This window comes from Gordionus sp. m RMFG-2023, chromosome 4, assembly GCF_954871325.1.
Source record: "Gordionus sp. m RMFG-2023 chromosome 4, tfGorSpeb1-WG-v2, whole genome shotgun sequence".
In the NCBI taxonomy this organism is placed as follows: Eukaryota; Metazoa; Nematomorpha; class Gordioida; order Chordodea; family Parachordodidae; genus Gordionus; species Gordionus sp. m RMFG-2023.
The window spans coordinates 12,746,644-12,774,443 of record NC_088778.1 but is presented as its reverse complement, the minus strand read 5'-3'; the positions used below and the strand labels follow the sequence as shown (position 1 = coordinate 12,774,443).

Genomic DNA, 27,800 nt, shown 5'->3' with positions numbered 1-27,800 from the left:
AATTGGACATTTTTTTAATAAGAGAAAGCGGATATTTTACCAAGTAAATTTTAACTATATGTACAAAAATACACTTTAACTTAATTATATACAATTACAAGTCAAGATTTTCAGATAACATCAAATTTATATATATTAGCATTTATCTTATTTTAAAAAGGCATAAAAATTGGGATGATCAAAAAGGATATTTAATGTTATTATTATAACTCTCCTTCAAAAATTAACTAAGCATTATATTTATAAAGTAATAAAAAAAATTAAAAACAGGACAGATTATTAAGCTTTTAGGGAATTTAATGGAATAGATTTAAAAAATATATAATTTAAGGCAAAATGATTAGAATTTTTTTTCCGAATATTGGTAATTACGTATACAATATGTGAATTTTGTCGAATAATTAATGCTATTTTATATCACATTTTAATATTGACGCATAAATAGCAGTAGTTTTTTTTATACGTTTACACAATCGATTAAGAGATAGATAGAATTTCTTATGCCGTCTTAAGTTTCGAAAAGCTAGGAGCTAAAGTAATTATTATTAACTATTTATAAGAATTAAAATACCGTCGGTGACTTTTCTTGCTATGAATTTCAAGATTTCGTCCAGTATTATAACGGGGAACGATATTTTTAAAACAGCTATCCATTCTTCGACTGTGAGATTACATATTTGAAATACGACCTAATTTGATAAATTAGCGAGTTCTTATATTTCAATTTAAAAGAATAATGTTTTAATTTTTAGAATTAAAAAATAAAGCATTTTTTAAATTAAAAAAAAAACTTACAGATAAAACTTCAACGTTGAGAATCAACAAATGTAAAGACATGGATAATGTGATAGCACCTATAAGCCACATGTTACTCCATGGGGGCATAACAAGTAAACTTTGGTTTTCGCTCAAACTAAACAGATATAATTGTAATGTAGTGTACAAAAATTAAAAAGTTTGTAAAATTAAATTTTAAACCAAAAATAACCTATTGAGTGCGTTCAACATTTCAATTGTGACTAGGACAGATAACGCCATAGTCATTGGATGAGGATCATCGAATACATTACAATCAACACCCATGAAGGCTTCAGGATTTGTCGGGCAAGATAAATGATGCGTCTACAAATTTTAAAACAATTATTTCGATATAAGTTCGGTTAAAAAAAGTAAATCTTACCAATTGATAATAGTTAAGATGAGGGCCTTTATCGTGTATCATGTACCACCAAGCTGCTGCTCCTACAGTGGCCATTCCAACGTACACTAAAAAAAACATAAGATTAGTTATTTGAAAGGTAATTTGTTACAAATAAGTTTATTTTTCTAAACAATAACGGGTATTTTTAGTTATTATAAATTATCTACTCAATATAACGTCCTCACTGCAAGATCTTGTAACTTAGGTCCTCATTTACTAAAAGCTCGAATCTCTTTAATTATTATATACATGTTTTTATCACATCAATATTTTTTTATATTAAAATAGGACTAATTAGACATGTTTTTTTCTCTTCTCATTTAAAAAAAAGCTATTTACGAGATGTCACAGTGTAGATGACTAATAATAAAATAAAACACTAAATTTGAAAAAATTTAGGCTTGATAAATGTTTAATTTAAATCATTAACATCAAAGGGATTTTTGCACTCTGCGCCATTCCAAATTTTAGTATAAACATCTTATCTTACTATTAATCTTAAGCAGGGTTGGATAGTGTAGCAAATAATTGTACCTTATAATCAATTTAAATTTCAAAAAGATACAAATACTTCTCTAATTTTTATATTTGATAATTATAAAAATTAATACCCTAGATTCTTCGCACAATTGACATTAATTTTTTTTTACTTACTATTATGGATTTTATTATAATAGAAGTAGAACAAGATATAATAGAATTCAATAATCGAATCATGAAGAATTCAATATAGTATAAAGATTAAATATTCAAATAGCAACTCAATGGAAAATATTTTGAGTAACCCAAGATTGTAATAGCAGGGATTCGGGTTCAGGGTTTGGAGACCAGAAAAATAATGACTTATTAAAATTAGTTAAAATAACATTAATATATTTGTGATTTTGTACTTCTCTTTGTCTTAATATCAATTTAATAATCTACAAACAACAATATCCTAAAAATAGATATTATTAAAAAAACTTTTGCTTTGTTGGGTAAAATTTAAAAATTTTTACGAAAAATGGCCGACTCTATATATAACAAACATGACACGAAAAATGATCAAAAAATGTTTTTTAAATTAATATTTTTTTTGAATAAAAAAACAATTGTTTTAAATAAGAACTCATTTATAAATGAAAATCGTAAATCTATGTTTCTTATATTATATTTTTTAACATATAACTATAAATAAATAAAATGAAAGTTTAAAATAAAAAAAATAAATTTTTTTAAAAATAAAGCTTTGGACCCTGAACCCTAAATTTTAAAAAAGAGTTCGGGTTAGAGTTCAACGAAATATCGAGGGTTCTGGTTTTCATCCCTGAATAATAGTACTAGTAAAGTTGTGGTAATGTGTAAACTATGTGGATAATTATAAATGGATATAGTCAGTATTTCTCAAATTTTGTGACATCCTTAAATATTTTATAAAAAAGTTATAAATATTATGTATGTTCTTGATGTTACCTAATTAAAAAATACATTTGAAAAACTTTGTGGGTATATATTTAAAACACAGAGGCGAAGCAAGATTTTTTTAGGGGGGGAGGGGGGGAAGGAACACCTGTTGGGTAGTTTTCTTCCAGTAACTTTAATTGGAGGTTAATTAGGTTTTTTAAAGGCCTTGGTTGGCTTACATTTTTTTTAAAATAATTTTGGCTGTATATTTAAAAAAATATATATATTTCTTTAAAAAACCTTTAACTTATATATATTTTTTTTCAATTATTTTTGGGAGATATGGTGTGAAGGGAGTGAGTTTAGGAGGATAATTTCTATTAGCTTTTATCATATATATATGTTGTATTTCATATTAAATCAACCAAAAAAAGTCGATTCTCAACCCGACCCCTATCGATTTTTTTAAAAATTTGTATGTTGGTAGTATATACACTAACTAATAAAAATGTAAAATTTTACTTTTCAAATCGGCTTACTTCATGAGATATGGCCATCTTTAGAAACGCGAAAATTCCAAAATACAGTATATTTAATTTTAAATATCTCAAAAAGTAATTAAGCTGAAGGCATGATTTAAATTTTATTAAATAGCTCTAGAATAGCCCTTTAATATGATATAAAAATTATTTTATTAATAAAAAGTCTATTACCAAAAACCGGAAATAGCTATAAAATAAAAATTGCTCTTTTTTTTCTTTCAAATTTTTTTTACAAATAGCCATTATACTTCTTAATATTTGTACAAAATTTTAAATTGGGACCATTACTGGGCCAATAGATATTACGCTTTAAATATAAATAGTATGGCTTAAATCCTAAATTATACCAAATATATAGTAATTTACGAAACAAATAAAAAGAAAATTCCTAAATGTTTCGGGCTGTGAGCCCACTAGTAGACATTATGTCATATTTAACATATAAGTTTAGCGATTTTATTTTAGAGAAAATAATTGTAAAAATATTTATAACTTTATTTAGCTAATTATTTATATTACATGAATATCAAATGGAAAATTAATATTGTTATAAACATATTAAATTAAATAATATCATACATTAAATTATCTAATGAATTAGAATAACGTTTGACTTTCATTTTTCCTTCCATTGGAATAAATGAATGATATTTTTGTGTCCAGGGAATTAGTTTGGCCGTTAAAAATCTATTTTCGAGATTGGTTTCCATTCTTAAATATTCAACGTTGCTGACAAATGTATAATTAATACCCGGGATATTAATTCTCGCATAATTATATAAATCCATAGGAGTTAATATATGATTTCATAAGGACGTTGCAGGCTTGCTCTAGCAGCCGACCTCTTAGTAATTCCCCCTAAACTATCGCAAATAGTTTTGCCATGTGCAGTTGCAAAAAATGCCATTCTGCCTTGATCCCAAAATCATTATAATAGTTGTAGAGGTTTACAAAGTTTTTTTTGTTCTAATACTGGGTAACCGCTCCATCAGAAAAATTATAAATTATTGAAATCTTATCAAATCTTTCTTTCAAGAATTGAATTAAATTTATTTGAAATAAATAAAAGGAACAATTATGCTGGTTTGAAGTTAACTGATTTAATTTACTCCCAATTATAATTAATTTAAAATTTTGATGAAATATACAGATGCACATTGTATGCGTTCCAGACCTGCCTGCTAAAATACAGTTTTTTGGTCTCATGATAGCAAACTTGCTGAAACCTATCTTTATATTACTGTTTATTTCTTTAAAATTGGTAAATAATTCTTTTATATTACACAAACTAATCTCTTTTGTACTTGGTTCCTTTTCCCATTAACTTTCATTGATATAAAATTATTCATACCTGGCATAAGTCTGCTGTTTTCGTCAGAATTATAAAATTCTATTACTTTATTTGCAATGTCATCCGGAATTATTTTACTTGGTTTTATGATATTTGGGTTTGACAAAACACCCTTTTCTTCAACTAATTGTTTAGCTGTCCGGGCCATAAAATTTGTGGTTGAAAATTCCTTTTCAATTTTATCAAGAGTCCAAGATTTTGGTAAAACTGTTAAAATTTGTATTTTTTCATTGCGAGAACTTGTAGCAAATTTTTCTTTCAGTTGATTTATGATTTCGGCTTCATCTTTTTTTGCTTGATCCTCTAGATTTATTTTAAAAACTTTTTTAATTTTTCCCTGAATTTTCAAAAATTTATTTACAGGATATTTTTTTTCATTTAACCTTTTCTTTTTAATAGGTGTCTCCCCTAAAAATGGCAAAGTTTCATTTAAAGTTGAAATTGAAGTATTAAAATCTGTATATGAGTCGGGATTATTGCATGGTTGATCAGGTTCAGAATCACTAAATGTTTCATTAATAGTTGAGGTAGAAGGTAAGTTAGAAATAGAAGGTAATGTGATCGGGATCGTAGAAGTAAAAGGTGAGATCAGATTTGTTGAATATTTTTTTAATTTTTTCCGGGAAGAGCTACAAATTTTTTGATTAATAGATAAGCTAGAATTCACTTCTATCATCCATTGTAAAACATTTCTAAGATCGTAACGTACTGAATGAGATTTTATTCTAAAGGGATTACAGCACTTTACTGGAATAAAAATAACTTTTCTAGACATTTAAATTTTTTTGGTAAGGAATAAAAGATAGCTATTAATTTTATATAATTATTTTAAATTATAAATAAATTGGATAATGAATACCGATAATTTAATTTTCTTAGAAAAATGGCTTTATAAAATTAATCAATAAAAATGACGGCTGTTGCTGTTGGAATTGAATTTGATTTTTATGATAATTATTTTATTTGATAATTAATTATAAGTAGAAAATAATCTTTATGAAAATATATTTCTGACGATCACAAAGATAATTTTTTATCCGGCAAAGAAAATAATCTACATAATTCACTCATAGAATTGCCAGGTCAAAAATCTCGAATGTAATTTTTTTTTTTTTGGGGGGGGGGGGCGAATATAAATCTTAAGATGGGGTTCGGATTTCAGTTTTAATACTATTATTCACAAATATAAAAAAATAATTACTCATTTCGTATAATATAGAATTTAAGCCATACTATTTATATTTAAAGCGTAATAACTATTGGCCCAGTAATGGTCCCAATCTAGAATTTTGTACAAATATTAAGATATATAATGTCTATTTGTTAAAAAATTTTGAAAGAAAAAAAAAGGGCAATTTTTATTTTATAACCATTTCCGGTTTTCTATTTCCGGTTTTTGGTAATAAAATTATTTTTAATATAATAAATTTTATATCATATTAAAGGGCTATTCTAGAGTTATTTAATAAAATTTAAATTATACCTTTAGCTTAATTACTTTTTGAGATATTTAAAATTAAATATGGTGTATTTTGAACTTTTCGCTTTTCTAAAGATGGCCATATCTCATGAAGTAAGCTGAGTTGAGAATTAAAATTTTATATTATTGCTAGTTAGTGTATATACTACCATCATGCAAATTTTAAAAAAAATCGAAGAGGGTCGGGTTGAATCTTCAGTTGATTTGATATGGAATACAACATATATATAATCCTATAAACTTATTAACAAGGAGAAAGTCCTCTCCATTGGGTACGCCTATGATAAATACATATCTGTATACATATTTTTAGTATAGGTACATGTGGCGTGGCTAGCCTTGTCAATTTGAAGGGGAGAGGGGCTGACTTTTTAGAAATTTCTAAAATTATAGCATAGCAACAAACCTGTTGAGCATTTATTTAGTTTTGCCAATTTAATTAATACCTCCTCCGTCATATGCTTAGGATCCATAGTATTTGGATATATTATTTTAATAGGTTTTCATTAATTTTTATAAGTATACTTGTTATATTTTTTATCATTAAATAGTTTGATTCATTTCCTACCTGAATTTGTAAATATTTTTTTTACAAATATTATATATTATCGTGTAGTTAAAAAAAATGCGAAAAGTATCCATATTCGAATACAATTTGAGAATTTTTTGCCCAACTCTGAAAATATGAATCTAAGCATAATATTTATATGTGATAGAAAAAATATATAATTAATTAGAAGCCAAGGTTGCTTATGTAACTAACTAGTTATTTTTTTTATTAATTTAAGATAAGGAAATTAGGTTAATATAAATATGTTTAAATTTAAATATTGGTATATAGATGAACAAATAGATATTAAAAATGATAACTTCCAATGGTCATGTATCTAAAAAAGAGCCATCCAGATATAAGAGTATCTTTGTTGGATCTAGGTGGTTTTTGCATGATATCAACATCGGGTGGGTTAAATCCTAGAGCTGTGGCTGGTAATCCGTCAGTAACTAAATTAACCCAGAGCAACTGAACTGGGATTAAGGCTTCAGGCATACCGAGAGCCGCCGTCAAAAATATACTATACATTGTTATTTTTATAAGTAATTTAAAATTTGATATATTAAATTTATGCCAAAAAAAGAAAAATAATGGCTCTAAAAAATATAAGGCATGTTGCATAAATGGATGAAGTACTTATTTACCTGACGACTTCTCCGATGTTGGAACTAATGAGGTATCGAATAAATTGTTTCATGTTGTTGTAAATAGCCCGACCTTCTTCAACGGCAGCTACTATTGTAGTGAAATTATCATCAGCTAGAACCATCTCAGCCGCAGATTTCGCTACAGCGGTACCACTGCCCATGGCAATACCTAATTCGTTAATAATTAAATATTTTTTTAAATATAAAGAATAAAATTTAGTAATTATTTATAACAGATTATTTTAAAAATTTAATTATTTATAACATAAATTGTGTTCAATAATTAAAAAACTTAAGCGATTAGATTATGATTTCAAAGAATCATACTAAAAATAAATAAATTCAAAAAAAAGAAGATATTAACTATTTTATATCTATGTATAAATCGTGTTGGGATATAGAATTCAAGATTGTTAGGAATCTCTCGATTTTAAATCATTTAACAAGATTTTTAAGAAAATCCATTTAACTGCAATTATATTTCAGCTAGTTTCTACCCTATAAATTTCAATTTTCTCTATAAATTTTTATAAATTTTCTCATTTATGTGGAAAAACATATAAAATACACTATAAATGTTTGTAACTAACAGTGTGCGTATTTTATGCATGCTCAAATTCTGGTCAAATCTGATTTTAAAATTTAAAAAAATCCCCATGGATTCCATATCCCAATATGGCATATAATATTTAAATATTTTATAAGATTCATAATTATTTTATAATATATTCAAATTAATAAACTATACTATAGGATAAAATAGTGGCAGGTTAAAATTATGATCATTATACCAGCTCGACTAAATTATATGTAAATATTAGTGAACTAATTAATTCAGCTGTCCATGCATTTAGAAAGAAATAAGCATTTTAATATATTTCAAGTGTTTGTTTTAAAGAAAACTATTATCATTTATAATTTTTATTTTAAATAATTAAAATTACAAATATGCTATATTTTTATTTTAATTGGATAAATTTATTTTAATGGAAGATTAATTGTGTCATTAAAGAAACATCCAAATTTTTTAAGTAGCTGAGGAGACAAAAAAAATTATTTACAAAGATATATTGTGAATTTTGATACCACACTCATAGATTTTTTTTACCAGGTAACAAACTTCATCTTTTATTATTCAAAAAAGCAACCTTTCAAATTTTCAGATACTTAATGTTAGGTAACGCATTTGGGTAAATAGCATATGTAATGAGGGGTTCTATAAAATCAGCAAAACCAAGCATAGCTTTGGAATAAACTGAACTTATTAACTATGCCTAAATGATCATTTTTAATTTGGAATGTTAAAAATTTATTTTGTCATAATAATTTATGATTATACGTAATGTAAAAGTTTGAATAAATTTTCTTTATCTGTGATAAAATTTTATAAAAATTACAAAATATTTTACAATATTAAATATACGCAAAAATATATAAATATTTGAATACATAATTGAAAATTTTTAGGTGAGAATCATGTTAAATTCTAATCATGAATATATCAAAAATAAATCTGCTGTTAATTTTAATTTTTGTATGGATTATAAAATTTTAAAATTTAATCCTGTGATTTTATTTCTTTCCATATCTATAAGGTTTTAATTTTCTCTCATTTGATATCTTTCTGTTGATACATTAGAGTTGACTTGATGGTGATTTGGTATCATTCCCAATCCCATTCATAGTATCATTAAAAATATTTATAAGAATAACTCATTTTCATAAAAATCCTATTTTTAAAATTTGTTGCTTGGGTAATTTTGTTCGAGTGGATAAATTTGCTTGTGTCTATCCATAGAATATATGTATTTATTTAAGAAAAAAGGGTGATTTTTTAATCAGCTGCTTCCTTTATCATATCACTAAATTAATTACGAATTTGGTATTAATTTTATTTCGCGTAAGTGTCCAAGTGGCATAATATATTTCCTTGAACTATATTTCGGAATTATGTTTTTCGTAAACTATTCATAATGAATACATTTGAATTTATAATGATATTAAAGCACAAAATTTATCATGAACACAAAAAAATTCACTATAATAAAGTTAAAATTTTCATAATATTATATTTTAATTGGATTTATATTAAATAAATTTTTATTTCCAAATAAATAAAATAAGATTTTCTAAAAATGCAGGAAAGTAGAAAAAGAACGTCATCGTCAAAAAAAGCTCGTTCATGTTCAAAATTTGTCAAAAATAATAGGAACGTCGTTCAGCATTTTTTCAAAAAAACGAACTCATTAGAATAATATAATCAATTTATAAGCAAAACAAATAAACTAATTTTCGTTTACTAAAGATCTATCCTTCCAATCTCTGATCTTAGGTTGGAAAAATTATCAGTCTACAGTATAAGATAAATCGATTTTAAAAGCAAAAATATTTTATTTTTTCCAATAGTTCTAAACGAAAAAATAAGCCATCAAATTAATAGATCATCTATATTAAATTCAATGAATTGGTGGTTTATATTGTTTAATAAATAAAATAGAGCTCCAATAGATATATTTTAGAAAAAACTTAATTTTAAGGGATACTTTAATAACATGTAATTTAAGACATTATTTTGTAACCTATCTCGGCTTTTTTGAGAGCAGGGGCGTCATTGACTCCGTCGCCGGTCATAGCGGAAACCTCTCCAGCCTCTTGAAGGTACTCTATAATGCGGGACTTGTGAGAAGGTTCTACCCGGCTGAAAAGTCGAGCTCGAGACACTGCTGCCTTCTGGTCTGGTATGGAGAGGGCATCGAATTCGCGACCGGAATAGGAGAGTCCTTTATATTAATATATATGCAATGTAAAATATATAAATTAATATGTTTTTCTCTGAAATATGTCTAGAGTTTCCCTTAAAATCAAATGAAATTTTATTTAATATATTTTTTATGAGAATTATTGCACATGCAAGATTTTTGTTCAAATTCTGCCCAAAATTCCAAAAAAAATCTAAGTAATTATTTTATATCTTATATGATGAAATCATAAAATAAATATTTTAATTTTTTTTTCAAAGATTTTGCTCAAAATTTGATGCAAAAAATAGTTTACAATTTACAATTTTAAATTTTTTATAATTAGCAGGTTCCAAAATAAAAAATATTAAACAAAACAAATTGTTTTATTTTATTATTTATTATGGGATTAAAACATGTGAACCAGCAAAGGGGAGGGGCAGAGGACACCTCCACCCCAGCTCTCTAAAAATTCAAATTACACTTTCTTTTTATTCAGAGGATATTAAAGTATCGATAACCAATAAAGATAATTTTGACGTATAGAAACAGAATTATTGTAGAAAGAATATATCAACTTTTGACGTACAGAAACAGAATTATCTTTATTTTTTTTCCATAAAAACAAGAATGATCATATTTTTTATAAATCAAAAATATATTATAATAATTATTATTTCTTCTTTTTAAACTTCAAAAATTTTAATAATGAATAATTAAAAAAAATATATTATTATAATAATTATTATTTTTTTTACATTAAATAATAATAATAATTTTTTTCTCCAATCAGATGTATGACGTTTAATGAGAATATATGTTTTTAACATACAAGGACAAATAATATTCCAAAAAATGCAAGCATAGCATACTTTAAAATATTTTTTAGTTTTTTTCAGATATATTAAAATTACTGCATATTTTGGCAACTACTAATAAACACAAACACTGAGAAAATTATTCTTTTATAAAACTCATCACAGAAATACATCAGAAACTTGATTGAATAGATCAACTCTAATTATATAAAGAAATAAAGATCCCCAGAACTTATTGAAAAATTGGCTATATGCCAAAGATCATATTTTTAAATCATTAATAGTTTAATTCTATATTTTAATATGAACTACTTACCGATTTATTACATAAAATCAGCGCTTCTGACCGAACTGAACTGCGAAACAGGAACGAAACGTTATTATTTTTTGAACTGTAACCATTATAAAGAAAATATAGGCAACCAAATTATAAAGGTTTTTAAAAATAATTAATTTTAAATTTATTAACCTAAATTAGTAATTTTAATTTTTCTTGGGGGCAATTAAAATCCGTAATTTCTTTTCAAATTATAATTTTTTATACAATTAAATCGCCATTATCTTCATATCAATCAATGCCAAGTTTATTGTTTTTACTTTATATATTCAATTTAATAGAAATTAGGCAAATTACTAGTTAATTAGATAAGAAATAATCTTCATGTTTAAATTAAATAAGGAATTATAAAAATATAAATTAAAAAGATTTTTCTCTAAGATTAATATATGATTTGTGATTAATTATTTTTAAAAATCAAATTTATATAAACTGAAAAAACCGTTATAAATACTAAACAGAACCGATAAGAATTTTTTTAACAAAACCCGAAATGAAACAAAACCTTTATAAAATTTTAAAGTAAAAACTGAAACCAACCGATATAATTAACAGTTCGAAGCCTGCATAAAATATTTTTTTACCAATATGCATAATCTAAATTCGCTCTTATTAATTTTTTGTATTTTCCAACATTTTATATTTGTGTTTGATATTCTGAAAAATATAGCTGTAATAAATTTTGATTTTGTATGATTAGTGTAAAAAATTTCTAATGTTTCAGAAAAAATCGTTTTAATATTTTATAAGCATGAAAATTCCGACTTAGGACCTGAATTTAAGTTTTAAAAAAATATCATTTGATTTAAATCAAATATATTTTTCCTTGTCCATCCAGATTTGAATAATACTAATATATATAGCGTAAATGTGTTATTTTTTCAGATTTAAATTACTTTTTGAACACAAGCTTTTTTAAATTAAAAAATCTGATTTACTATTAGAAAACCTACTTTGTGATTTTTAGAAAATTTTGCCATGAGTTATTAAACTTAATATAATTTACATTCGTTTTCCTGTGAATTTTTTGTATAAATTATAAATGATTGAAAAATTAAAGGCTAAATTGTATAAAATTGATAGGTTATGTACTCTAAAAATGATGGAATATTTCCAGTAAAGTCAGATTTTTAAGCTTTAAAGAATAGGCTCGATAAATGATTAAAGTTGAAAAATATCACATTGAAGGAAAAAACATATTGACGCTAGCATATAATATAAAAATATGAGTTATTTGCTAGTTATCTAGTTTTTTTTAAAATGGGATGTAAATATATGGAACTTCAATTGTAAATTGATCAAATATAAATTAGAAAAATTGCGTTTGTGCCATATACTGAGAGATATTTTGAAATTGACCAATCCGATATATAAAATTGCCGTATAAATTACGCAAAAACTTTAGATTGGTGATATCAGATCGGTCTAAAAATGTATAAAAGTATAACAAGAGTTTTTTTTTTTTACTTTATAAAAGAAAATTACCTTTGGTATCTTCAAGATCTCCAAATATTCCTATCCTTCTGCAAATAGCTTCGGCAGTAGCCTAAATTAGGATTAATAGATATGTAGTAAAACCAGGGTTGTGCATTTGACCGGTCAAATACGTTTCGGTCAATTGACCGATATTTGACAGGCCAAATATGGTCAATTACGGTCAAATGTGCTCAAATTCAAATATATTTTTTTTAAGTTAATATTAACTTTATTTTGAATATAATAGTAAAATGAATCTATAATATTAATTTTTTAAATTCATTCAATAACTAACGTGTAGCTATCTGTATCAGAGTCTTGTTCTGATTCATATTCAATATTATCATTTTCTTTAATATTTTTTAAACAATTTTCCTGATATCTTAGATCTTAAATCGATTTCTATTTTCATAAGAATATTAACCCAAATCGACCTATTTCTTTATAAAGAAGAAGTAGAACTAGGAATTGTTAGTCTCTTAATGGGCAGGGTAGACAAAGTTTAATCTATTCACTTGAGGTCGGAATTGATTGTTTCTGGAAATTACTACTTTCCACATATTTTGCTATATTAAACATGCTGTTTTTGCTTCTGAAATTAATTATATCACTTAAAATATTTTGGTCATCACTACCTTGTAAAATAGCTAATTCTTGAATTATATCACATACTTCAATAATTTCACTACTAGTGAGTTTTCCTCTTGATATTGTGGACCCAAAAAATAAGCAAACATTGTGATCACATGTATTTACATCTTTTTTCCCTTTTTTTAAACCTATTTTTAATTTATTTTTCCTTTAAATTTTTTAGAGTATTTGACCGTATTTGACAGGTCAAATACTCCTCCGATCAATTGACCGGTCAATTGACTGAATTTGACTGGTCAATTGACCGACTTGCCAACCCTGAGTAAAACAAAATATTTTATAATTTTAAAAAAGTTAACTTCATAGAATATAAATATAATAACTTTATTATCCCCAGTAATAACGATGACTCGTATCCCAGCGTTTTTACATTCCACTATAGCAGGTAAGACTTCTTTTCTAGGTGGATCTAACAAGCCACATAATCCTACAAAAGTCATATCTGTTTCGTACTTGATAAAGTTATTCGCGTCCGTCAAATCCAATTTATTTATTGGCAAAGGGTCATCAACTGTGGCTAGACCCAAGCACCTTAGAGTATCCTTACCTTATAGGGCATTGATAATTTTATAAGAAATTATGTATGTAATTTTAAGAGATTATAAATGGTGACTAGACCTGAAATATTGGTTTAAAAAATTTTACTAATATGTTTCTAAAATTTTAAAGGTGCACTTTTTATATCAGGAATTCTTAAAATTTATTCGATTTAAAATTGAATAGCAATATTATTTAAAAAAAGATTTACCGGAACTGTATAGCCGGATCAAGTCCAAAATTCTCTTCCTGAGCTCGGCCCCGAGAGGCACCTTAGCCTTACCAATCCTGACGTAATTACATCTTTCAAGAACACCCTCGCTGGCGCCTTTGCATAACAATTTGGGAGCCATTGCGTTAGCAAAGTTATCGGCAGCTACACCTTAATTACGATGTAAAACACAGTACATATCAATTAAAATTTTAAAAATAAAAATATGCTATTTTTTGAGATATAAGATTAAATCAATTAGAAAAGTCAAGGGTAAATAAATGAAATAAAAAAAATTCGATACTATAGATAGAGAACAACTAGTACCTTTTAGCGGAAACGCATAGACGCTCATAGATTTTCTATCCCTGCTAAACTCCAGAGTAAGTTTTTTTTCCCATTCTTCAGATATTTTATTGTTGCATATCATGGCCAAATCCCGTTTAATGGCGTTACTTTTGTTTAAATGAGATATGTTAAGTTTCTCTACCAATACAGTGAGCGCGGCTTCAGTGGCTTCTCCAACCTGGTTTACGAATATAAGAGTAGAAATAAATCAATTAAATAAACAAAATTTAGAATATAACCTTTTCGTAGAACCCTTTATGCTCGTTGAAGTCGACACTGGATTCGTTACACAAAGAACAGATGCTTGCCAGTTCGTAAAGAGCCTCAAATTGGGATGTGTTTATGCGTTTGCCCCTCTGAAGAACTTCGCCTACTGGTTCATATGTTGAGCCGGTAACGTCGAATTCTTCCAGTTTCACGTTATTAGAGGCGCTCTCGGGGAATAGTTCGAATACATTCTTTAACAGTGTTTGTTGTATATAATCAAATAATTTCAAATTAATATCATCAGTTTAAATAAAATTATTAGTTCTGAATTGTCAACGGTTTTGCTTCCATAGAATATTAGAATTTTTATTAAGAACTTTATAGTGCATCATTAGTTAAATTAATCCATTTTTACAACCCTAAAGATTTAATTAAAATATTCAAGAAAAAATTTGTACCTTTGAGGGCCCCTTATCTCCGCCTGAGTTCCCAGGGGCATTTGGCCCAAAGGAGCATATGAAAAACTTGACCACACACATTTGATTAGTTGTTAGGGTTCCAGTTTTATCAGAACAAATAACGGAAGTGCAACCAAGAGTTTCAACGCTAGGTAGACTCCTAACAATCGCATTTTTCTTAGCCATTCTACGGGTTCCTAATGCTAAGCAGGTAGTTATGACAGCAGGTAAACCTTCAGGGATAGCAGCTACTGCCAACGCAACGGCAATTTTAAAATAGTAGACAGCCCCCTAAAAATAATATTTTATAATGTTTAATTTTTTAATTAATGAGAAGTCGTAATAATATTGGCAATCATTTTTAGGCTACAGCATTGCAGGCCTGACAACCCGAATAAACCTAAATATTACAAATCCAAGCTAAGTGGTAAAATTATCAAATTTAAAAAACTACAAATTTTTTATATATAAATCTGAGTCGGAATTATTGGTGCCTATAACTATAGGTGGGGAATGGCTTTATAATTGCTTTCGGCTACCTGTAGCTTATAAAAATAGCTATAAGTCGTACTATAAGAATAGGGAAATGATATTATATTATTTTTGAATAATGATAATATATCATTTTTAAATGGGATAAAGAACAATATTTCATATTAAGTATCCATAGTTAAATATATATAAACATAAATATATATCTTTATTGTGCCATTTTGTCAAAAGTTAAATGTAACCCTACTTTTCCACAAAAATTTCATATATCCAATAAACGGTGCAAGCAATTACACAATTAATAGCAACTATTTACAAGATAGAGAACGCATAAGCAATGTTTTAATACAAAATTTGGATTCGAATGCAGTCAAAGGGGAAATCCAAAATGTTAGACATGGACAGTGAAATATAGATAAATGTATTTAATTCTTCCCCATAAAATAATATGATTATTTGAACATAATTATTAATAAAAATATGGACAAGAAATCATAATTACAGAGTTTGCATAATAATAAAGTTGGTATACCAAAATATAAAATAATGACCATTTTAAATTATAAAGATAGGAAAGAAAAAACAAAATTAATGCAGGAATCCACGAAAAAAAATGTTAAAAGTAAATTTTGAATTTTTTAAATAGAAATTTTAATAAATATCTATATCTTATATTAAGGATATTAAAAAGTTTCAAGATTTTTTGAAAATAAAATCTTTAAGTATCTTATCAAAAATGTGAAGAAAAATACAAGTTATAGTAGGATCTTTGTGTATCTTAGAACTCTGAAACTACTCATGATTTATAAATTCAGTTTTTTTATTATCTAACTTTGAGCCAGGAACCCCCATGAGCTGGGTCATTGAAATGGCCTATATTAATTAGCCACACGGCAACGCATATTACCGAGATAACCTATTCAAGGAATGTAAAAAAATAATTTTGAATATAAAAATATATAAAAAACGAGAATAAAATCGCTTGGAAAATAATAAAAATTTCCCCCTTTCTTTCATCCTATTATATTCTCTATATATATTTTTAACTTTTGATAATTGTTCGCCAAATTCGTCTAATTTTTGTTGTAATGGAGTTTTATCAGTTTCGGTTTCTTGCATTTCTTTTCGTATTTTGCCTACATTTAAAAAAAGCATTAAAATTTGAATAAATTTTAAATTACCCATTTCAGTTCGTAATGCGGTCCCTATAACCACGCCTCTTGCCTTACCGGACGCTATATTTGTGCCCTAATGATATTAAACAAATTAATATTTATATAACATGATATTGGTCTATTAATTTAGAATCGTGGAAGATAATTCCCCAAAATAAATTATTCTAATAATTTTTTTTAAATAGAAGATGGGAGATAGGTTAGTTGAATAAATTTTCGATCAAATTTGCAATAAAAAAAATTATTTTCTCGCAAAATAATATATATTAAATATTTTTATAATTTATAGTAATAATTGTTAGTTTTTTAAAATATCTTTATTTATCAAATTAATTTATTCTTCCCTGTTTTTTCAAACTCGTGTTTATTTTTAATCCTCTTTCATGAAATAAAAATTTTATTATATTATATATTTCCTGTCTGACTAGCGCCTTTCTAAAAAAGAAACTAATCACAATCCTTAAAAGAAAGGAAAAAAAATAAAATATTAAAATAGAATATTAAAAAAAACAAGATAAATTTTGAGATTATAGACATCTTACTATATCTTAATTGTATATTGTAAAAATTGCACTATATAGATATATTTTTAGCTATCTATCTGTATCTAGATACTATTTTAATATCTACATCTAGATACATTTGAAAAGTAATCTTTTAACAACTCGGAATTAAATTATATATATATATTACGCTATATTTAATAGAAGATAAATTTAAATAAAAAAGCTCATTATTGTATGTTTTTTCAGTAAATTTTTTAAAATGGGTATAGGTATTAGTGTTCCGCTCAATACCCGGATGTATCGAGGTATCGATAACCGGGAAAAGTGATATCGGTACATCTTGGTTAAATATATAATGTTTTTACCGAAAAAAGTAAATTTTTCTTGTCTTGGTTGACTGCCTTTTCATCAGGAATGGGATCTGTGTATTTTATAACGCTCACGCTTTCCCCTTAATAATTATATATATATAAATATTGAGGATTAGAAAAACTGATATACATATGCCTTAATAATATACATATATAAATATTGAGGATTAGAAAAACTGATAGGTATAGGTATACCTGTCAAAATAGATTGATCGACTCGTAAAGTGGTAGATAATATTGTTGTTAGGCGTATATCAGCTGGAACACTATCCCCGACTAAAAAATAAATAATTTTAAAAATTAAACAAATAATTTTAAAAATTAAACAAATAATTTTAAAAATTAAACAAATAATTTTAAAAATTAAACAAATAATTTTAAAAATTAAACAAATAATTTTAAATAAAATAAATGTAAATATTTACCGGCCACTTCAACGATATCTCCTGGTACAAGCTCGAATGATCTTATTTGTTGAATACCCTTTTTACCCTCTCGCAGGACTTTGGCCATTTCAGGCTCGTATTCCTTCAAAGCTTCAATTGCACTTTCAGCATTTCTTTCCTTATGTTTTCAAGCATTACATATATTTCTACACTAAAATTCTATTAAATTATTTTTCTTCCAATTTTATGTAAATAATTGCGATATTTATAAAAAAATCAAAAAACTATTAAAATACAATCTTTTTCTCCATTATAAATATAATTGATTTCGATTAATTATAATAATAGCATTTTAAACGCCACCATTCAAATTCAATAATCAAAAATCGATAAAGTAAATTGAATTTTTAATATTAATTTAATCATGATTATTATATTGCATTGTATTTTTTGTAATAATTTCTAAAATATTAAGTGGCAAAAAAATTATTTATTTTTATTCCTTTTAAGAAAAAATATAATATCATATCAACATCAAGGATTTATATAGATAAAAACTTTATAGTGATGAATAGCTTCATCGAATATTTTATATATTAATTATATCTTAAAGAAGGAGATAATAGATATGGCTCGGAGGAAAATATATTTTTTGATCAACGAGACAACAATATAAAAAACCTAAAACAAATATTTTAAAAAAAAATTAAAGGACTTATTAAATAAAACCCAGAATATTAATCAATAATGAAGATAATATTATATTACAACTGGCATGAACTCAAATTAAAGTTTCTCGGTTTTTATACATAAGCATAAAATAAAAACCTGCCACACGCCGACGGCGGCATTCGCGATCAATATGAGTAATATAACGAAAGGTTCAACGAAAGCGGTGATTTGGCTACTGCTCTCTTCAAACCAAGCGAGTATCTAGATACATATTTTTTTAAATTGATATAATTTCTTCCACGGGATTTATTGATTAGGTTTAGGACTTTCAATATATTTATTCACCCAAATTAAATGCATTTAGCAGAATCTATAATTATTTTATTATGCTGAGTAGAACTCTTATTATGATTGCCAGCAGTGCTAAAAAGATAAAAATACTTTTTAACAGAAAAATGACCTATAGAGCAGGATCTTTGATAAAAAAAAATATTTTGATCTTTATAAATTTTAAAATAAAAATGACTTCAAACATTTTATTATGATGTGTGATAAAAAAAATAATTATAAAATATTCGCATGAAAATCGATAAAAGCAGCTGTGAACAGATTTGTAACGTTATGGCAACTGAAATTATCGATATTAAAATTTTTATCGTTTCAAATTTTCGCGCAAAAGTAAAGTTAGGTTTAATTTTTTTTATTTTCAGGCGAAAATTTAATTTGTGAGGTTACAAAAAAAAATTCAATTTAGTTTCAACTGGTCCTTTCTTTTTGATGGTATCTTTGTTGTGATCTATCCGAAAAATAACAATATGGATTCGTCCTAGGTTTTTAAAAAAAATAATTTTGATAAAAAGCGATGAACTTATTTATTCTTATTGTTTTCGACTGAAATCACAATCCAATAACTATCCAAAAATAAAGAAGGACACAGCCATACGGATTAGAGATTGAATCTAATTTAGCGGAATGAAGATATTAGCCCAAAAAAATTACATTATTTAAACTTTGAAGATCAATCCATTTATTTTTAAGATTGGGGATACTTATAAAATTGCCATCGTTCTATATATCAAAATGTCGGATGTGGAGAAATATAACCAATTATGCTGTGTCCAAAATATCAAAAAATTTAAGCAAACTTTTATAATTTCATCGAAAATGAAAAAATAAGCCTTTTTTTAAGAAAAATTTTAAAAATTTAAGATACTATTTCATTAAAATTTTAGATTTGGATATATTTTATAAAAATCGGAACAGCTGACATCCTAAGGTACAGAATCTGAAAAATGAATATTATTTATTACTTCTATTTTTAATTTATATTCCTTCACCCCCCCCCTCATATCTATCAGTTTTGATTTCAGTTCAGTTAGAATGTTTCTTTTACAAAAACTTCAATTGATCTTAAAGATTTTATGTTCAATTAAAAAAATTTCAAGCTCTGGTTTTATAGTCAATGTCATTGGCTGTAGTAAACGCCTTCGGCGGAATGAGTCAATCTAGGTAAGTATTAATATAGTTGATTTAAATACCTCTATAAAAATGAATGGGATCAACTGGTTTATTAAGAGTTTTCCTTTAATGTGTGCAAAATTTTATAGGTTTTTATGCATTAAATAATGAATTAGTATTTTTTGAGGGTTCTCAATAAAAAAAAATATCTCGCATTATATTTTTTTTCAAGTATAACATCAATTTTATATAAAAAATAAATAAAAATTCTCTATTATAATTTTTTTATATTAATCTATTAATTAATAAACATTGAATAATATAAGTTTCAAGATATTTAAAAAATTTTATTGACATGAATCTAAAAAAAACAATTTTTTTATTACAAAATAAAATTCGAAATTGTGGGAATATGGTTTACAAAATTTTAGTTTGAGAAAGATATATTGTTATTAAAAAATGGCTAAAAAAGCGTCTTAACTCCCTCCCACCTTACTTCTAGGGGGTTAATTTTCCTAGCTCTTTTATAACGTTTGAATTAATTCTCGAAAAAAGTCAAAGTAGAATTATAATGCTTTTTTAATACATTCACCCTGATAGTTTGTTTGCTTAATATATTTGGCTTTGCGAATCCCAATTTTTTGGGATTAGAAAACTTTCTGGGTAATCTCTATTTGGAGGCGTTGGATTAAGCTGGTATATATAAAAAGATTTAGTTATTTCAAAATATTATTTTATTAATAATTTTACATATGTTTCCAATATATTCGAAATTTTGTATTTTCTATTCTTTTTAATTATTGATTTGAAAAACAAAGGAGAAAATATTCTTGTAACGTGATCACGAACTGTGTTTAAAAAACTAACATTTGTTTTAAAGATTTTTTTATACAAAAATTTATTCATTTATGAATATTTTAAAGGTGTCATAAAAATTTGATTGAAGCCCGAACCTACGAAGAAAAGGACCGTTACAATCATGAAATTTATATTCGTAAATGTCGATTTAATTTAAATATCTGTCTTCCAATAAAATAAAAAATGATCTTTAACAATATAAAAATATGATTGATTGGCCTGTATAAAAAAAATTGATTAATTGACACGAATTAATTTTCAATATGTTGTTGAAAAATGTAATATTCGAATTTTTTAAAAAAATTAATATAAAAGGTTAAGGCCTCGTTTACAGTAACCGCGATTTGATAATAAAAAAGGCATATCCAGGCACGCCTGTCCTGAGATCGGAAAAGATCGAAAGGCAATATTTTTTATATTATAGTTGAAAAAGCTAATTGTATCATAATTTTAGAATTATATATGTCGATTAAAATTAGAAATCTGTCAATTTTATATCATTTGCTGAGCGATTTTTGAATCTTAAAACCTGACTTGGACCGGAAATGTATTCTAACATGTGTAGAGTACCTACACTGTTAATTTTATTTACAATTGTGCCTTAAAATGTTGAAATACTTTTATAGGCAAAATTGTCTGAAATTTATATAATATGCAATTTAGACATGCTGGAATAAATTTATGGTAAAATCCGATTTTTAACATTTGAATCGCCCTAAGTAAATGATAAATATATATTCCGAATCCCCATGGATTATATACCTCAATAGGATATTCACATTAATATAAATGAAAAGATAAAAAGGCAGGCCAGGAATCTGGTCCTTAACCTGAGTTCACTAACCAAAAGCCTTCAAAAATAGAGGCCTAAAAATCCAATATGGCGAAAAAATAACAAAGCTTATGAAAATTCTAGATTCGATTATGTTGGGGCATATCAATTAACTAAAAATAAGCGGCTTTTTAGCCAAAAAAACGATTTTTATATTTCTTCCTATTCTTTTCTTTAAATGAAGGAATCACATCTTGGATACTTCCATCACATTTTTGGCTCGGTATTTTATTTTAGCCGATTTTACAACAATAATATATATAAGAGTGGATATTCAAGAATTGTAATATAATGCAAATATAAATAAGATCTTACAAAGGATATCATGGCAGCGAGCAGAAGTATACGAACCAATAGATCGTTGAATTGCTCCAGGACGAGAAGCCATATGGATTTAGCTAGAAACAAATGTATAATAAAGAGTCAAAAATAATGGTAGTAATGTGGCTATATTTACAAGATTTTAATATTGTATGTCTAGAATATACTCTAAAAATAATTATGGGTTATTTGATTCTATTTGTATTTTACATATACAAATAAAAAAATTGTTCGATTCGAATACGAATAACAAAATTATTCGATTTAAATACTATTTTTGTAAGTATAGTCGATAAATTGAACCCTAAAAGTCGCTCGACCAAAGCCTGGGCTAAAAAAATTTAAGCCTGATTCAATTTTTTAAATTTTTTAGGCCCAATCCCTGCAGTTGTAGGAGGATGTTTAAATAAACACAATCTACCCAATATATTTAAGTAATATTTTAATTAAGTGTTGAGGTAGGAAACTGTAAAATCTACTTTTTTAGCTCAAGCCTGTCCAAAGCTTGGTGGTAAAATTAGAAATCTGCAAATCATGGCCTGGGTCATTTTTAAAAACTAATTTCGGTTAGGACTGAGCCGGGCCTAATATTCTTAAAAAATTTTGGGCCGGGTCAAGTTTAAAATTTTAATATATTATATTTTGTCAAATAAAATGATATTTAAAATTTTTGCAAAAAACAAGGCGCAAATATTTTTTATATATAAAATATTTTTCTTATAATCAAAAAAAATATTAAATTTTTCTATATTTAAATAAATTCGTTCCGGGTAGACAAATTATTATTTCGGGTAGAGTTTTTTGGGACAAATAAAAAAAAATTCCTTCAGGATCGGGCTGGACAAGACAAATTTTTTAAAAAACCAATGAAAAATTAAGCCCGATGTAGATCATTAGTTAAAATCAGGGATCCGAAACAAGTACATTTCTGCGTTCCCGTTTCAGGCCATTTCCGATCAAAAAAATTGTTCCGTTCCACTTGTGGGAATGTTTCTAGAAAAATAACATTTTAATTAATCTTAATTTAATCATTAAATGAACAATTATCACATCGAAGCAATGATATATTTTCTAAATAGATTTTCATTTATATATCGGTTCTTTGTGGCGTTAGTATAAATTTGAGTGTCAACAGTAATTCATACAGGATTAAATTTTTTATTTTGGATTCCCAGTAGCCTAACAAATTTTTTGATTTATCTAGACGATCCCGGTCGATTTACTTTTGATAGAATATCATCCATTTTGTAAATTTTGCTGTTTATCTTTGGAACTTAGAAACATTTCTAATTCATCATATTCTTGTACTTCTTGAGAAGATTTATCTAAAATTACTTATTATATTTAAATCTCCATCCTTAAAATTTTTATTATTACCATGTCACCAATAAATGATTTATAGCTATATTATTTTCCTCTTCGTTCAAAAGAGATTTAAACCTAGGATCTAGACAGAAGAAAGTAATTAATTCATTAACATTTATTTTATTTCTTTTTGTTGAGAGCTGAAATCAAGTCCTGTGATAACAGGGAATTAATTTTTTGAGGCCTTTTTTTACATTTGGTCTATGACCTATAAAGTCACCTGAAAAAATTCTCTCTTTTTGGAATATTAAGCTTGCTTCCTTAAGGCTCTAGCAAGGTCACCATTTTTCTATAGTTTTCCAAAAAATTACAAGGTGTACCATTTGTAAGGATTTAGAAAATAAAAAGAAATTAATATATGCACCTGTTAAATGGATTAATTATAGAATTAAATAAGAAATTTATAAATTTCAGAAATTCTAAATTCTGGTCCCATTCCATAAATTTACTCAAAGTTCTACTGGTTAAAATATTATTTTAGGCCCAGTAGCAGCCTGGCTTTTTATAAATGGAATAAGGAAATATATTTCAAACTGAAAAAAATTTATTTTATTCTGTGTTTTAATGTTATGTATTAAATTTAAATTAAATTTGATAAATTTACTTTATTCTTTATCTATTTTATTCAATATTATAAAATATGATATGATATGATATGAAGATATATCACCTTTTCATTTTTTTTAACCCTTCATATCATAGGTGCAACTAGAAGTTTGAATTGGGCGGGGTTTCGGCCCGCCCGCCCATCTAAGTGGGCGGGAGGATGGGCGGGTAAAAAATTTTTAAAAATGGGCAGGCGGGCGGGTTAAAAAAATTTGAACTATGGGGGCGGTTGGGTGGGCGGGTTAAGAAATTTAAACAATGGGGGAAATTTAAAATTTTTGTTAAAAAACATACTAAAGAGAATCATAATCAATTATGATCAATAACAATATTTCCTTTTTTATTGTACCAATCGTTTTTTTAAGTGAAGAACACTTTTCTAGTTTTTCAACATCTTTATCTAATTTTTCCCACCATATATAATGTCTCGTAATGGATTTCATTGTTGTAATACCCGGATGTCCCGTATGCAATATATGCAAAACTCTTTTTTGAAGTGAGTACGAAATGATTAATCTGCCATTCCAAAATAAAATACCGTCATTATTTTCTATTTCATCTATTCTTGTTCTAAAAGCTTGTAAATCTGGTTCTTGATTTTGTATATTTTCTTGATAGGGTTCAGTAATAAGTAAGATTTCTTTTATATTTCACTGTTTTATTTTAACTTGTTATTCTATTATCATTTTTCTCTTGGGTTTTGCGATAAAGCATCTACAATTATATTATTAGCGCCATTCTTGTACATTATTTTATAATCATATGCAGATAATTTATAAGCCCAACGTAATAATCTTTGGTTTGTTAATGAGCTTAAATCTCTTTTATTACCATATATCTTTATTAAAGGTTTGTGGTCTGTTCAATTTTTAAATTTTCGTCCATACAAATAGTTATGAGATTTTTCTATGCCGTTTATTATTGCTTTAGCTTCTTTGTCTATTCTAGAATAATTCTTTTCAGCATCTTGTAAGTTATTGAGGTGTAAGCTATTGGAAATTCGTTACCATTATCATATTTTTGCATGAATACAGCTCCAAATCCTTGGTTAGATGCTTCTGTTTTTAATATTAACTCGAGTTCTGGTTTATAAAACTGTAAAGTATTTTGTTCTGTTACTATTCCGAATATAGCATGAAACGATTACGAAAATAGCACGGTATTATATTTTGGAATGGCATATTAATCTTTGTACTCACTTCAAAAAAGAGTTTAACATATAATGCATATGGGACATCCGGATCTCACTTGAGTAATAGGATATACTTCAGATGGATATCCTACTTTGGTGGAAACGACAAGAGATTTTACAAAGCTATCAAGATTAGCAAGAAAAATATTGGCGATTCCTGCAACTAGTGCTTCTTCTGAACGAGGATTTAGCATTGCTGGAAGGTTTTTAGAACAAAGAAGAACGTGTTTAAAAACCAGAAAATGTTGATTCATTATTATTTTTGCATTATAATTACATATAATATCAATTTTATATTTATATTTATTTCATAAATATTCTATTTGATCGAATAAATTGTTAATAAATTAAATTGAATATTTTTTTATGCTTAAATTAATTTCCTAAATTTTAAACTTTTTGTAGAGGTGTAATGCTGAAATATTTTTATTAGATGCTTAAAAAATTGAAAGAATGGCCATTATTAAATATTATAAGTGGACTTAAGTTAAAAATTTTTATAAATAATGGAAGGGCGGGTAAAAAATTTTAGACTAATGGGTGGGCGGGTAAGGAATTTTAAACAAATGGGCAGGGCCGGCAGATATATATTTTTTTGAAAACTATGGGCAGGTTGGGCGTGGGGGGGGGGGGGGTTAAATTTTTTATAAACATTAGGTGGATGAGCTTTTGGTCCAAAAACCCGCCTAATGCAGACCTCTAGGTGCTTCTATGCAGACAAGAGTCATTTAAAAAACGTTATTAATCAAAATTCTTTCTAATTTTTGCCTGGATCTTTTAGCAACTTAGTATTTTTAGGAAAAGTATATATATGCAAAATTAATATTGGTTTTGTTCAGTAGTTCATAAGTTAATAATTTTTTTGGAGCTCAAGGTTTATATAAACCCTAACTGGTCATCCATGTGACTTTTTTTAGCATTAGTATATTAAGCATAAATAAACACTTTTTTATACACCTTTTTATTAATTAAAAATTGTATTATATTCATATAATGAACCTTAAATAAACAAACTACATTATCAATTTAATTTTTATATTTTTTTATATTACATTGTAACATTTAAAATTTATCACTTTTTTGAATCTCTTGGAAAAAATTTCAAAATGATAACTAAATTTTAAAATAATTTGGTCAATTTATTAGTATTTAATATATCGTCATCTGAGAATTTGAATATTCTAACTACATTTTTTATAATTTTATAGTGGAGCTTTTTTAAAAATTAAATTTCTATTGTTTACAATAGGATTGTTAACCTAGTATCAGATTCAATTTGAGTTATTTTATAATATTTAGGATTTTTTAATGTGAATAGAATGATATAATTATAATATAATAAATTTATGTATATAAGTCATTTTTGATAAAGTGGATATAGAATAACCTAATTCTCATGTGACTATATGTTTAAAATATGAAACTATAAATAAATTTAATTCTAAGATATTGTGTATTTTAATTGTAGTACAAGGGGACCCCACCTAGGCTATCATGTTTTTTTTCATTTGTACTATAAATGATAATCAATTATATTTTAAAATCATTTTAGGTGTGAATGTGATATTCAATTATGCAAAATTATTTTAAATAGTAAGAATTAATAATCCAAAACAAAGGAATTTTGCATTCCTGTTACATTATAGGTACACATTCATAAAAAATATTTAATTTTATTTAAAATGATATTTACAAGAATAGGCAAATTTCTGAGGGGGGAATAATTATCCATGACCCCTCCCCAGCAAAGCCTATGAGTTATTCAATAAATTAACAAATTAATTGTTTAACTTATATAATCCTATTTATTTGAAATCCAAATTAGTTATTTTTTGAAACTCTTATATATGGATAATTTTTGCTACTCACTTAATTATATTAAAAATGCAATTGTGGTATAAAAATATATCAAAGAAAAATTTACAAAAAATGAGATGAATCCCAAAAATATTTGGATACAATAAAAAAATAAGACTATAACTTTTTGATATAAATATTTCATTTAAATGCTATAAAAAAGATTTTAAGAAATATTTAATAACTTTTTTATGATTATTTTCCAAAGGCTTATAAAATAAAAATTCTTTATATTTCACCAAAAAAGTAATCAACAATAAATTATCTAATTATCAATAAAATTATCATAATACTTAATACAAAACTAAAAGCAAAATCATTTTGATATTAAATAAAAGTGAGGTTTATATAACTTACTAAAATAAGCCTTTATTGATTTATATATTGTTAAAATTTTGTATAATAAAACATTACTGATAATTATAAGTATTATTAAAAAAAATAACTTTTGCTTTAATACATATTAGGATAAATATTTTATAAAAATTAATATAATATACTTTCTTCTGCTGGCAATTCTGTAAAATAAAAAAATAACATTATAAATTTTTTCATATAAGGAATTTACCATTATATCCAAATTTCTCTAAATTTGACTTTATCTGTATCTCTGAAAGGCCTTCATTTTCTTGTACATTAAAATAATTCAATGCTTCCTTCGCCGAATAAATGTGAGCGTTATCCATTTGAAATTTTTAAACAATAAAGATTTGACTATAAAGAATATAAAAGAATATCCGAGGGCACACTTAATCCAAGAAAATTCCTTTA

General features: G+C 25.8%; 1 protein-coding gene across 1 annotated transcript; it reads right to left on the bottom strand.

The window, feature by feature from the left end:
• LOC135928448 (calcium-transporting ATPase sarcoplasmic/endoplasmic reticulum type-like) lies at positions 1 to 27,800 on the bottom strand. Its single transcript, XM_065464910.1, has 24 exons — positions 27,598 to 27,800; positions 27,530 to 27,547; positions 22,004 to 22,086; positions 18,697 to 18,801; positions 17,908 to 18,046; positions 17,678 to 17,758; positions 17,477 to 17,562; positions 16,612 to 16,678; positions 16,478 to 16,566; positions 16,263 to 16,346; positions 14,939 to 15,229; positions 14,513 to 14,731; positions 14,253 to 14,451; positions 13,926 to 14,096; positions 13,501 to 13,724; positions 12,536 to 12,596; positions 9,737 to 9,937; positions 7,155 to 7,326; positions 6,828 to 7,030; positions 1,181 to 1,266; positions 989 to 1,122; positions 796 to 913; positions 572 to 689; positions 1 to 530 (listed from the first exon to the last, which is right to left on the bottom strand). Exons 1-24 carry the CDS (start codon positions 27,713 to 27,715, stop codon positions 499 to 501), a joined length of 3,099 nt encoding a protein of 1,032 aa, XP_065320982.1. The 5' UTR covers positions 27,716 to 27,800; the 3' UTR covers positions 1 to 498.